This window comes from Mugil cephalus, chromosome 1, assembly GCF_022458985.1.
Source record: "Mugil cephalus isolate CIBA_MC_2020 chromosome 1, CIBA_Mcephalus_1.1, whole genome shotgun sequence".
Taxonomy (NCBI): domain Eukaryota; kingdom Metazoa; phylum Chordata; class Actinopteri; order Mugiliformes; family Mugilidae; genus Mugil; species Mugil cephalus.
The window spans coordinates 42,972,255-42,985,343 of NC_061770.1; the positions used below are offsets into that span (position 1 = coordinate 42,972,255).

A 13,089-nucleotide genomic window follows, 5' to 3' on the forward strand; every position below is an offset into this window, starting at 1 on the left:
AAAGTGACTGCTATTAACCCATGATTACGATTCTGAATCGCAATATATCACTGACTGAGAACATGCTAATATTCTCATATGGAAAGTATTAACTTTCATGCGTGATACCACCTATAGGCTCAGACTTAGCTTGCAGTAATCACCGTTCACACTTTCTTCCTCGTGAATCTCTGATCTCAGCGTGAGGCCTTAAAGACATCTGATTGAAAATATCTAGCGCAGACCCTTTTGTGCATTGATTCAACTGATGGTGAGAAAATAACACTACTCCACCACCCAGTGGGATTAAAATGGAACGAGGGAGGCCATTCTCTTCTGGTGGACTACCATGAGGTATGGTTGTACTGTATGTACGGTAGTTACTGGCAATGCAGACTGAATACTGAATTAGGTAGGTAGGTATGGATGGATTGTGGATAGATGGATGGTTGCTACGTAGGCAGGGATGGATGGATGGATGGATGGATGGATGGATGGATGGATGGATGGATGGATGGATGGATGGATGGATGGATGGATGGATGGATGGACGGATGCTAGGTAGGTAGGGATGGATGGTTGTATGGATGGATGGATGGTTGGTTGGTAGGTAGGTAGGTAGATAGGTAGGTAGGTGGATAGGTAGGTATGGATGGATGGTGGATAGATGGATGGTTGGTAAGTAGGTAGGGATGGATGGATGGGGATAGATGGATGGTTGCTAGGTAGACAAGTAGGTATAGATGGTTGCTAGGTAGGTAGGTAGGGATGGTGGATAGATGGATGATTGTCCAGAGTCCACATCCACCAGAAGATCTTTTACATCTAGTCTGGTACTGGTCAGGACCATCAGGCTCTGGTAATGTAACTCTTAAAACTAAATCAGGCTGTTTCTTAAATCAGCCACATCATATCTAAAACATTAGTTAGGGCACTGAGCATTTCAGTCAGTAATTTAAGTCAGTGAATTGTTTTTATAATTCAGTTTTTCTGGCGAGGTGGGGAGGGGTAGCTCTGCCAAAAAGTCCGAGCTCTTTCTCTCACTTTTTGTATCTGTTTCTGCACTTCTTGGTCTGTTATATTGACTTTGTTACAAGTCAGCTGAGGCACGTCGATTACAGCTGACATGAGCACCTTCTGTAAGAAACGAAATGTGAAACCTAATTGCATCCTGACATGTTAAAATAAGACATTATTATATCCTCAACATTTACAGCAACGACATGCCGGAAAATGCAGAAGTGTCAAAGGTGGTGGAAACGTTGCTGAATAACCCTGGCTTCGGCACGCGCTGCATGAATGGAGACCCGATACCGTAAGTATTCAACAATTCCTTCAGCAGACGCGGAATAAAACTCAAGTAACCCGGAGCAGCGGGAAGAAGTGCTCTGCATGATTTTGAAAACCAATTTGCCAGAACAAATTTGATCAATAAATAATTAGCTTTTCACACATTCTCTAGATAATCCTGATCAGAATGGGCTGAATAATGAAAACCTTTTGAATCGGAGAAATGAAATGGAAAAAATTACACAGCTAGGAGACCAAATAGTTCAGGCTTTTAGTGGCAAACGCAAACTTTCTTCTTCACATGTATTATCCAGCCGTCTTAAAAATGTATCATTTGGGATGTGGGATGTTTGGGATATTTTGCTGTTGCCTTCATTTGTCTTGAAACACTCATCATTCTGATAAGTCTGTTATTGCTTTCCTGCAGGAATTTACCCTGCTCTCCTAGCGGTTCTGATTGGTTCACTCCTCCCGTGGATCCGGCCGTCACCGACATATTCCTCAACGGGAACTGGAGCATGTCTAACCCCTCCCCGTCCTGTCAGTGCAGCACGCCTCAACGAACCATCATGTTACCCGACTGTCCGCTTGGTGCAGGGGGTCTCCCCCCGCCACAGGTGAGCCTCTTACTTAGTTTATGGCCGTCACCGTAAGACCGATCATCTACAGTGAACGTGTCTGTCTGAGGCCCATTGAGTGAGACGTTTCTGATCCAGAGCCACTGGTCTTTGGTGACATAAGTACACGACGTTCCACAGAAGGATAAACCGCAACGAGAGGGCAGAACTGTCGACGTGTAAAAAGTAAAAAAAATAAATCAGTGACACGGCGCTACAATAAAAATGCTTATCACGGAAGCTTTTGGCTCGCCGTCTGAAAGTCCCAGTCAGCATCATTTTGATTTGGAAATGTAAAGGTACTTACTAACAAGGAATTTGCATCGCATTGCAAAATGTAAATCAGCCTTTTGTGCTGCCTCTCTTTTGTGAAACGGCACGCATGCATGAAAGTGGGACCAAAGCTGCATCCACTGAAAACACGTGGAATTCGCCCGTCGCCCGGTCATTCAGCTAGTTCCTCGCACCCGCTAAAAAAAAATACACAAAATATACACACACGGCGTGTTTTGAACCTTTCTCAGGTAACTTTTAACCTCTGGATGTTCCACTGCGTGCGGTGCCAGCTCAGACCTGCTCTGCTCCCATCGTGAGTCCTGGGAGCTTTGCATGTCTCATCCTCTAGAAGTCAATACCAATCCTTTACAGGCCATTACTTTAACAATATACATGGGTGAATGCAGCTAGGGCGAATGTTGCAGGGTCTGACCTGAAGAGGTTTGATCCCGGGCTGAGATCGATGGGCAAGTTAGAGACCGCACATCACTGCCTGCCATCAGCCACCTGCTGACTGAACCAGTCACATCTCAGAGAGTCTCATTTGGAGCTAAATGGTTTGCACTGCTGTCTGCCAATGATAATGAGAAATCTAAAGCTGGAGAGAGAATAGATGGAGAAGCTGTCACCGTCCCTCCAATGTCATTTTATTAGAGACGGCTTTGTCTGTTTACTCAGGCTTCGTGGCATGTGCCTGCATTTTAAGAGATTTTGAATTTGAATGTCTCACAGCTAACCCCACCTTAATCTGCCAATTCTTTGGTCCTGTTGGAGACTCAACAACGTGGTGATTGAGAATTTGTTTCTACCCGAGATGGAGGGAGGACATGTCTGATTTCCTGAGATTCAACTGCAATAAAAAAATAAATAAATTTTACAAAATACAGTCACTAGGTAACATTTTTACACTTCACATCAAGTGCCGTTTAAGACATCTAGCTGTTGCTTTTATCACTATTCAGTGCCGCGTGTGCCGATTAGCGTCGTCATTCTCAAGCTGTGGGTTGGATAGCTCACCGCTAGCATGCAACAGCATTCCCAAATACCTTATTGTTCTTTATCCTACTAAAGCGGTATTTATCCAGATTTATTTTTCAGAAACCTTTCAGAACCGTTCAGGGAAACGAGGTGATACCTCACACGGACCGCGCAGACCTTGTCACAGTAGGGAAGACTCAGGTGTATTAATTACGGCCTCTTTCCGGTTGGCTGTCACGGCTTACTGCGGGATACTTAATGGAACCGCGCCGTCATTAATACACCGGTGTCCTCCCTGCTGTGACAAGTCAACACGTCTGCCGTGAAGTAGACTAATTGTGGGTCGGCGGGCTGCGTTGCTATAACCGGACACGGCACGTGGGAGGGTGTGGTGGTATATAATGTGTGCAGGTTGGTGTTAAAAAAAAAAAAAAAGTATGGCAATTAGTGTGTGATCAAATCTAGGTTGTGTTTTAGGCAGGTGATTCCTACACACCATTTACAGTCAAACAGTTTAAATAGGAACCCTCTTGCCCCTCACACAAATGTCCATTCAGATACAGAAGTCAGAACGTTTCATATAGAGCGCAAAAACTAAAATACTGCTATAAAACTAGTTACTGTACATACACTAAAACTAGTCACAGCAAATGGACTCTTATGTATTATGGGTCATTATTACATATTTTACAGTTTTTATTAAAAATGACTGCACTGACATTGTTTTAAGAGGATATATGGATGGATATACTGAGAGATTTTTTGTATGGTAGTCAAAACCGCCGTTTTCATCATCTGTGTTTTATTTGGGAATCTGACTGTCTCTCCGTTGCACATCAAGATTGTGTAGCCTTATTAGTGATTTCCATTCCATTACCCCTTACTCGCGCTGCTCAATATATTTATGCCACGGAAAACACTAAAATATAATGACTGGATCGCATTTATTTTGCAGCCCTTATGTATGAGTTGCATCGTGTCGAGTGAAATACTAATAGTGTTTGCATCAGTTTTCACGTGCACTTGAACGCACACTTGCAAAAACTCTCTCCAACACTCCCGTGTTTTAAATTTCAAACAATGAAACCTAATGGTTGCAGCTTTGCAGTAATATTTACCCTTCTATTACTTTATTTACTGTAATGAAACAATGATTTCACATTTAAGCACAGCGATATAACCACGCATATTTTTCTGAATACACTTTTAGAGTGAAGCAATTTACAGTTAAAGAATGAACTATTATAAAAATGCCATTAATTGGTCACACTGGGGGGAAAATGATCTTGTAGGGAGAATCTAATTACACAACAGACAATTATAAAGTTGCTTCTCTGTGGTTTAAAGGGCCTTACAGGTCTTGCACTTGTCAACTCATTTGTGTCTCAGGTATAAGTCACACAGGCGTTGTAAGTTCCATTTAAAAAGCTGTTATAAAGTAACAAGTCTCCTTCCACCCTCTCTTCATTAGGGGAGGGAGATAACTTTAGAAGAAAATACTCATACAATAATGTGAAATTAAAGGATTTGGTCTGATAACTATTATATTTTCCACTCTTTTTGATGTACTTGGAGATTTCATTTGTTAAGGACAAATGAGGAAATTGCCCTTATCTCAGGGTCCCACTATTCACACACACACACACACACACACACACACACACACACACACACACACACACACACACACACACACACACATATATATATATAGTAGCACGGGTACCATATTACACTCTGCATCGATCTGTAACTTTTTGTTGAACTTGTGTGGGTCTTGATGTGTGCTCCCGTCAGTGACAAGGCCATCCAAGGCCATTTAAAAGGAGCAACTGTCCAGGTATGATGTTAAAGGATGATTGTTGAGACAGTCAAACAAGAGAAGTGGCCTTTGTGTAACCTTTTCCGATCCCTGACGTTCAGTCCTGGCTTATGACAGTGCTGTCAAAGATTCCCTCATTTATTGAGGCTCTGCTTGTATCTTTGTATCTTCCTTATACTCTGCTGGGCCATCAGTGTCATTCTCTCTAACCCTATGTAATATTTTGCTCTTTTCCTCCCTCCATATTTCCCTAATTTTTTTTTTTTTTTTCCCCCAAATCTTCGTGTCTGCTTTGCTACTTTACCAGACCTTGTGGCTGCTAGCGTCTTTATCCCTGGTAAAAGAAAGAGCATTCATGATGGACAATTCTTACCTACATCTTGTTACATATACGTGCACCATTGCTCCTTTGTTTACAACTTATTTTGTTGCAATCCAGATCCTGTAAAAAGGTATCAAAAAGCAGCTCTCAAACTGGATGAAAAGCCAAAGAATAAAAATGGGTTTAAAAAGAAATGTAATCATCCCACTATGCTGTGCTCAGATCATTCAGTGATTTGTATGGAAACACTAAAACCTTAAAATATCAATTACTGGGGTCCAGTGCAGGGCCCATGTGTTTTCACATATAGGTTTGTGTTAAATAAGAAGCTGCAGCATACTCAGGGTCCCCACACGTCCTGGAAAACCTGGAAAATAATTGGCCAATTGTGCACATGGAAAATGAGAAGAAAAAAAATGTCCTGGAAAAGCTGGAATTATCCTGGACAATTACTTGTCCTCCCCTTGCTTCTCTCTACCTTGTTAGTAAACGCTAACGGGTTAAAGATTTGCTCATGCATGTCTCAGCTGTCAAAAAGAGTTTGCCTCTAGTCGGCCAACCGTTGCAACGCCCCATGTGATGCTACCAGCCAATCAAATATGCATGTTCCCCCAAACAGTCCCGCTACCTAGTGTTTGCATAACCACTTTGTCGCTAGATTTAGCAACTTTTCAGACCCCACTAAGGACTTACTTTCTCCCAAAGAAGCGCCCAAAACTAGCAACCTTCAGTTCAAGAATGTTGCTATATTGAGAGTGAGGCTTTTTATCTCCTCGCTGCTGTCTGTTCAGTTTCCAGTTTGAAAGCACCGTCCACACATGGAGCCCAGCAGGCACCTCTAGATCAAATATCAACACCTCAGTTTTACTCTAAGAAAGTTTAGACCCATCCAATGTTTGACATCCTTGAAAAAGTCCAACAGTATTTTTTAAAAAGTTAGCATCTTTTAATAGCCGGTAAGCTGGTGCATGATCTGCATAACAATGGGATGAGATGTCGAACTTCTTCAGAATGGGCCCATAGGGGAGCATGTAAGGGAGAATAGAACTGGCCCGAGAATAGTGCCTTGAGGGACTCCCCAATGTATATGCAGTCTAGAGGATGCACTCACCAGGGCAGATGGAGAATGCCAGTGAATGCAAGTTTGTACTGCTGCCATAAACCACAGTCCTCCACTCTTCATTCTCTGACCTTTGTTGCCTCCCTGCTGTTAACTGCAACTCACCAGTTGGTCATAAAGTACAGTTTGAAAAATAGTGTAGTGTATAAGGTCAGGAGATAGAAACATTATATATTGTCATGTATACGGTATGGTTTTACATTTAAACATCGTGACAGATATAAATTGATTATCTGTAGATCATGTCCGTCGTAGGGGGTCATAAATTAATGCAAGTGCAGGCCAGAGACCACCCACAGAAGCCAAGCACACTGAGGGGATGTATTCCCTTTGACCTGAAAGCCTCACTCAGTGAATAAATCATGACAAAGTGTACCAGCTTCAGACCAGTTTTCTTTTTTATCTTTTATCCTCCCGGTCCTCCGAATATGCCCTTGAGAAACTACAGAAAAATGAGCGAGAGAAAAACATGGACACATCTCCGCAGGAGGTGGTGTGAAATCATTGTTTCCATGGTAATGGCAGGCAACACTAAGCCCACTATCAATTCTGAGGTATTGACTCTCATTCACTGCTGATATTTAACCTTCATAGATGAATAGGCCATCATGCGTGCAGAGGAATTGATAAAGCCGCCACGTTCGCCATATTACGATTGATGTCTTTATCATTTGGAGAACGGCCTAACTACAGCTTGGTTGAAAACTATTCTCCTTGGCCTCATCTATCAGGCTATTGAAGTTGGACATTGGTTTACCTTTTGTGCAGAAAAAAGAGACAGTCTGTACAGGAAATAAAATAACCATTTCCTACATTGGCTTGTTAGAGGAAAAAAAAAATACTTCAGTATTTCAGTAAGGGTGATATTATTTCTATTTCACCACTTATTCGTGGTGTTCAATGAACTCTGCAAACCTTACATCTGTGGACAGATTTTGTCTCCACAACAACAGCTTTTGAAAGCGCAAACTTCCGATCAGCCACCTTCCCGCCGGTCCTGGTGAACGCAAGGCACTGGCACATCCTTTCTCTGCCTGGCTTGTAGATTTGTCACTTTGACTCCCAACACGGGCCGATTTGTTTTAAAGTAAAACGACCTGTCCAAAGCAACTCTCTCAACAGAAAGCCAGGGGTGCTCCAAAACAAAGACAGAAAGGTCACTGACTTGTGAGGTGAGGCAAATGGAGGATGAGATAGCAGTGTCCCTTTGTTGTGGCTAAACAAAACAGAACGGGGCCTGGGCGACAATCCGTCATCAGACACGGACTTGTGCAGCTCATTCTCTTTGTCGCAGAGCATGTCTGTAACCCAGAAAGTGCTCAAACACACAATGCCCCTGCTATCATCTAATAGTACTGTTCGCTCGGCTTACAATGATTGTTGGGATGCGATCATATTGGATACAATCACAAAACACAATGACTTGCGCTGAACCGAAGGGCGTCTCTTGTAATACGCCGGGACACACACGCACTAAATTACACAATAGGCCGCTTCCAACACACCATGTTATGACAACTTCACGCAGGCAGAAGCATATCCCTGTGCACAAAAAGACAATTAACCTGTTCATCACTTGCGCCATAACAGGTTTAATCAAAGGAGATTCTGCTTTCCCAACACGGCTCTTCTTTCACTAGATAAAACTTGAATTTTACCTCAGAGGTACAGCACAGTAAAACCGGTGCCAAGACTAATATGAACACAGCACAGTCTCTTATCTCCCCGGTGCTTGAGTATGCCAGCTCATTCAACAGATTTGATTACTCCTTAGTTTACATTTCCCTCACCCCGCTTGCTTCTCCAGCTTGATAGCTGCAGAACTCGTGTCATGCACAGAATGCCAAGCACACCGAATCTGTTTCCAGGTAATGAACAAGAGATGCAGGCCCAGGTAGTACACAATCTCATAATGCTTCCATTTTAGTCTTTTTGATGGGGGATATGGACCAAGGCCAATATAATTAGACCCACACTGACTGTATGCCCAGGTATAAACTCATTGTACACACCGCGTCGTGGAAAGACTCTTATTTTTGGTTTTGTTTGTTTCTCAGTTCCTGTGGCTTTTCGAAGGGGAAGCATGTTTGTTCAGAGATAAGCCAAGGTTGCTGTGCCGTTCCTCCTCCTTATCTCTGATTCATAAGCCAGATGGGTCCTCTCCTTCCTCTGCTTTCTCCGTCTGTTTGTTCTTTGCCTTGCGATTTGAGTTCTCCTCCTCCTTTTCCTTTCTCGCGGTCTCGTCTCTAATTTTGAACTTATGTTTTTAATCCTCCGTACAGTCCCCATTCCTTCGTTTCCTCCCGTTGGTTTTTTTAAAACTTCTTTAGATTCATTTCTAATCTCCCCCTCCTTGTTCCGCCCGCACTGCACTGCCGCCTGCGTACCCCACGGTGCAAGATCGCCATGTAATACAAATGGTAATTTTGGAGGAAAATTGAAAAAGCAAATACTAATACTATGAATATGTAAGGAAGGAGGAATGGCCAACAACACAGATGTAATTGACACACAAACTAATTAAACAAGCTCACACATCAAGCTGTTTGTACACAAGGGCAGATAATGGGTGTAACTGGGGGGTATGTTGGTAAATTACGTTGCAGTCGGGGGCTTCAATCACACTTTATCAAGGATAACTCTGCTAATTAGCATACTGTAACCTCTCTAAATAATCAGGGCTAAAGCAGCTAGGGGTCGTGTGTGAGTGTGTGTGTGCTTGTTGAGTATCACTCTACAAAAGGTGGAGTGTATTCATAGCAGTGTGTCGCACCCTCTCTTAATTGGATGTTTGAATGTACCCATTTATCCACAGAAGGGCATCTAATTAGGGTCCTTTGACACTAGTCACAGCTTCCCCAGCTTCGCCAGGGGTCTAGATTTCAGCCAGGCTTCCCATAGTCGAGCTTAATTGACTATTATGACGAGGGCTGAGAGATTGTGTTCCACAACGGGGGGAACAGACACCACCTGCGAACGAGTCTTGCTCTCGAGCTTTGTTGATTTGGCATCGGGTGGGTGACTTTTTATGGGTGGGTGAGCAGTCGGGCCTGCTTGAGTCAGCCCTTTCGGCTCGGGATGATGTACTGCTCAGAGACTACGGCTGCAATTTTTATATCCTCCTGCAAGTAAATTAAAAAAAAACACTGCTCCTGTTTTACATTAAAGTCCAGCCGCGCCGAGCATTGTCTGCAGTTTGACCTTGTGCAAAACTACATAAACTGTTTTCTGCATCTTCAACCTTAAAGCTACAATTTCTGTATCATCTTCCTGCTACCTCGCTGAGTGTAAGGCTGGAAGCTTCATGTGTACTGACACACCAACACTGATCGAAACTGACAGACACTCATTTCCACGTATTCGGGGGCTTATGGCTTTGGGTTTTACAGTCAGTAGCTTTCATGCATTTGTGTGGTAAATCTCATGTTTTTTAACTGCAGGAAGTGGTTGTTTTCAATTAAAAAAAATCTTGAATACCAACCGAGCTGTCCAGCGTAGACCATTGGTGAAAACCATTAGCTGATTGATAGATCACCTCAAAAGCTAAAACGTAAGCAGAGCTAAAAGAACAGTTACAGAAGTTTAATTCATCACATGACCTGAAACTCCAAATGAGACTATTTGCTAACACATTCCCCATATCACACCATTAGTGTGTACTTATTTAACCAGTGCTATCATTTCTTTTTAACAGAGGATACAGAACACAACGGACACCTTGCTGGACTTGACTGGACGGAACGTGACAGACTTCCTGCTCAAGACTTTTGAGAACTCAGGCAAAACAAGGTAACGTCGGCATTCTTTATTTTTTGTATCCAGACACAAATGCCGCTGTCTAACTGAAAACGGCGCGCTCGACCCGCCTCGGGTTCACGGGTCTTACCTCCCCCTGTGAGAGCTGCGTCGATCCGAATGTTGCCGTTATTGTTTCGTGCATTGCAACTTCATCCCTTTTGCAAATTATACACACTCAGACAGATCTGGCGGTCTTGCCAGTGCGCTGCCATGATTGATAAAAAAAAAGGTGTGTCATATCTCTATACAAGCCGTGTATAAACACAGTCGCAGCAACTATTTACCACTGCCGAAAAAACCCAGGACAACGCAGGATTTTCACGCGGTGTGAAACGGGCTAAAGAGAGCCAGATCACGACCTGTGCTGATGTTGTGATGTTGGTGTATCCCTCTGCAGAAGACCAGCTGTGTGTGCCGTGAATGAAAGGAGAAAGTCTTGCAGACCGAGCTACTGTTTCCATCCCTCCGCATTACGCAGTTGTCATGTCTTGACAAATCCTGCTGTGCCGCTGTTTTGTTCGCTTCCCTTAACCTGTCAGTTCGCTCTATGAAAACATTTAGAGCAAACCCTCACTGAGAGAAATGATTAATTGTTAGCATTCGGTTGATGTGTTTGTTCAGCCCTGCGAATGTTAGGTCATGATCCCAGAACATATGGTACACGTCTATATTTTCCAGGGTACAAAGTAGGATCTGCTCATGCAGTATATTTGTAGGTCATGTGTGTGGGAATAGCAACGCAGGACAGGTTTAAAAAAAAAAAATGTATGTGTGTGTGTGACCGGGATGCCTTGGTGACGGGAATACCTGAGGTAAGTTATAGCTCCAACGTGAAAAGCCCTCTAGAAAAGAATTTAATTTAAACATTGCCTTTTTTCTGTAGGTGAAGCATTTGGTTAAATAAGTAGCTTCAAGTGAAGTTTGAAGCAAGTTCAAAAACTCTAAAAAGAGAGCAAAGAAGACCATCTATCAAGGAGAAAGCCTTCAAACTAAAGTTCTTATAAACACAGCTCACAGTGTTTCAGGATGATTTAATGTTGCTGCATAACATGCTAACCACCTTGTCAATGCCGTAACAGCTTATTGATACACTGCCTGGCCAACTACCACCAACTTCAGTAAGAAGCTTCTGCAGTGTCACAAGATTTATTTCCATTCAGTGTTGCATTCATTTTTCACCACAAGCTTGTATTGATGGTGGGAGAGTCTGACCACTGTGCAAAGCTTTCTCCAGAACATCCCAAAGAGTCTCAGTGGGGTTCAGGTCTGGACTCTGTGCTAAACAACCCATGTGTGGAGATGTCTCATGCTCCCTGAACCACTGTTTCACTATTTGAACCCAATGAATCCGGTCATTGTCATCAGGGAAGAAAAAAATTCAGCTTCCTCCCCTGACGGAATCACGTGTTGTAAAGTCACTTTACCATAGGTCGAGGGAGGAGTCAGCGGCAGTGTTGCCTTTAGGGGAGCTTGAAAAAATCCGGGAAGAAAATGGGATAATTTGTTAGTGACGCTCCTCCTGAAATAAAATGCTTAAGAATCGTTGTGTTTTGAAATGAAATCACGTGTATGTGTGAATCGCGATTGTGACTTTTTTTTTAACGATTTATCGTGCAGCCCTAATTAATATGTCAGCCTGTTAAGCGTTTAAGAAGGGACAACAACATGGAATTTGTATAGCCACAGAGGTCGATCTGTCACTAGAGTTGGTGGAATAACTTCCATCAGTCGTGGTGTGGGAGCTCAGATGAAGTGCTCAGCAGCACAGTGCAGCCCGACTGTCGGAAGCAGAAGTGATTCAAAAGCCAGATGGTTTGGAGACGACCTCTGCCAGAGGCAAGAGGAATTTCAGTCAACAAATGTTAGTGCGACACACACAACTGTCTCAACTCCTGTCTGCTAATCCCATTATCTACAGTAACACATACTGAAGTGAGTAGAGCAACTAATCCTCCATTCTCTAGACAACTTTGTCGTCCTTCTGTGGACATGAAGTGATGATTCTTAGACTGATGATCTGTTATTTTCCAGACAGACTTCCAGACTTTCGATCTTGTGGTTTAGACGAACACACATTGTACACAGGTGTTTATACACTGTTTTTTTCATAATAGCTCCTAATAGTTCCATCAAACTGCTCCAAGCTCCCGTGATGCTTCCAACAGCTGATTAATTAATGTCTCAGCAAAGCACAGAGGAACTGCTCCTCAAAAAGCAAGCAAGCAGAGCTCCCCCTGGTGACTGCCTGCAGTATAGGCCATAAGCTCCGCCTCCTCTGTGTTAGTGGATGGGGTTTGGGCCAAACTAAAACACTATCAAGTGAATTTGTTTCAAGGATAGCTTCAGCCATTTTAGGTAGTTTATTTAATGTTGAAGCATTTCCAAGTGTAAATTTGGATAGGTTTTGTTTTAGTTGACAATTTGATGCTGTAGAAACAGGACGTGACATAGTGGCGACCACCAGTTGTCATGCCAACCTGTAAAGTGCTTCCATGGGGCCGTGAGAGTTGTAAAAACAAACTTTAAAATTTTAAAATGAAGTACAGTGTATAATCCAACATTTTCTTGTAACTGGTGGAGGTCGATCAGAGCGTAGTATTAATTAAAGGAAAACATGAGTGAGTCTATAGGAGGTAGCTCTTTGTGACTCCACCCCCGGACTGTATGGTCAGACTCTGGCTCCAAAGTCTTCTCTGCAACAATACAGCTCTTTGGAGGCATCACACTATCAGCAGATTTTTTTCTGTGTATGGTTCAAAATTGGAGCCCACATTCATAATAGCCAAATGCTAATTTAAAAAAGAACTCAAAACGGATAAACAGACAAATACAAGCTTTGTAGTTGTTAAACTCGGTCAGTCAAATGCCACGTTTATGGTTCCCTGGC

At 42.9% G+C, this 13,089-nt stretch overlaps 1 protein-coding gene across 2 annotated transcripts in view; it reads left to right on the forward strand.

Moving 5' to 3' along the window:
- The window catches only part of LOC125012690 (phospholipid-transporting ATPase ABCA1-like), a 172,047-nt gene that overhangs the window by 92,999 nt on the left and 65,959 nt on the right, over nt 1–13,089 (forward strand). For both annotated transcript variants that reach the window (XM_047592784.1, XM_047592790.1), the window contains exons 31-33: nt 1,196–1,294; nt 1,697–1,886; nt 10,099–10,193. In XM_047592784.1, the coding sequence (XP_047448740.1) occupies nt 1,196–1,294; nt 1,697–1,886; nt 10,099–10,193 (384 nt within the window). The remainder of the gene's footprint in view (nt 1–1,195; nt 1,295–1,696; nt 1,887–10,098; nt 10,194–13,089) is intronic.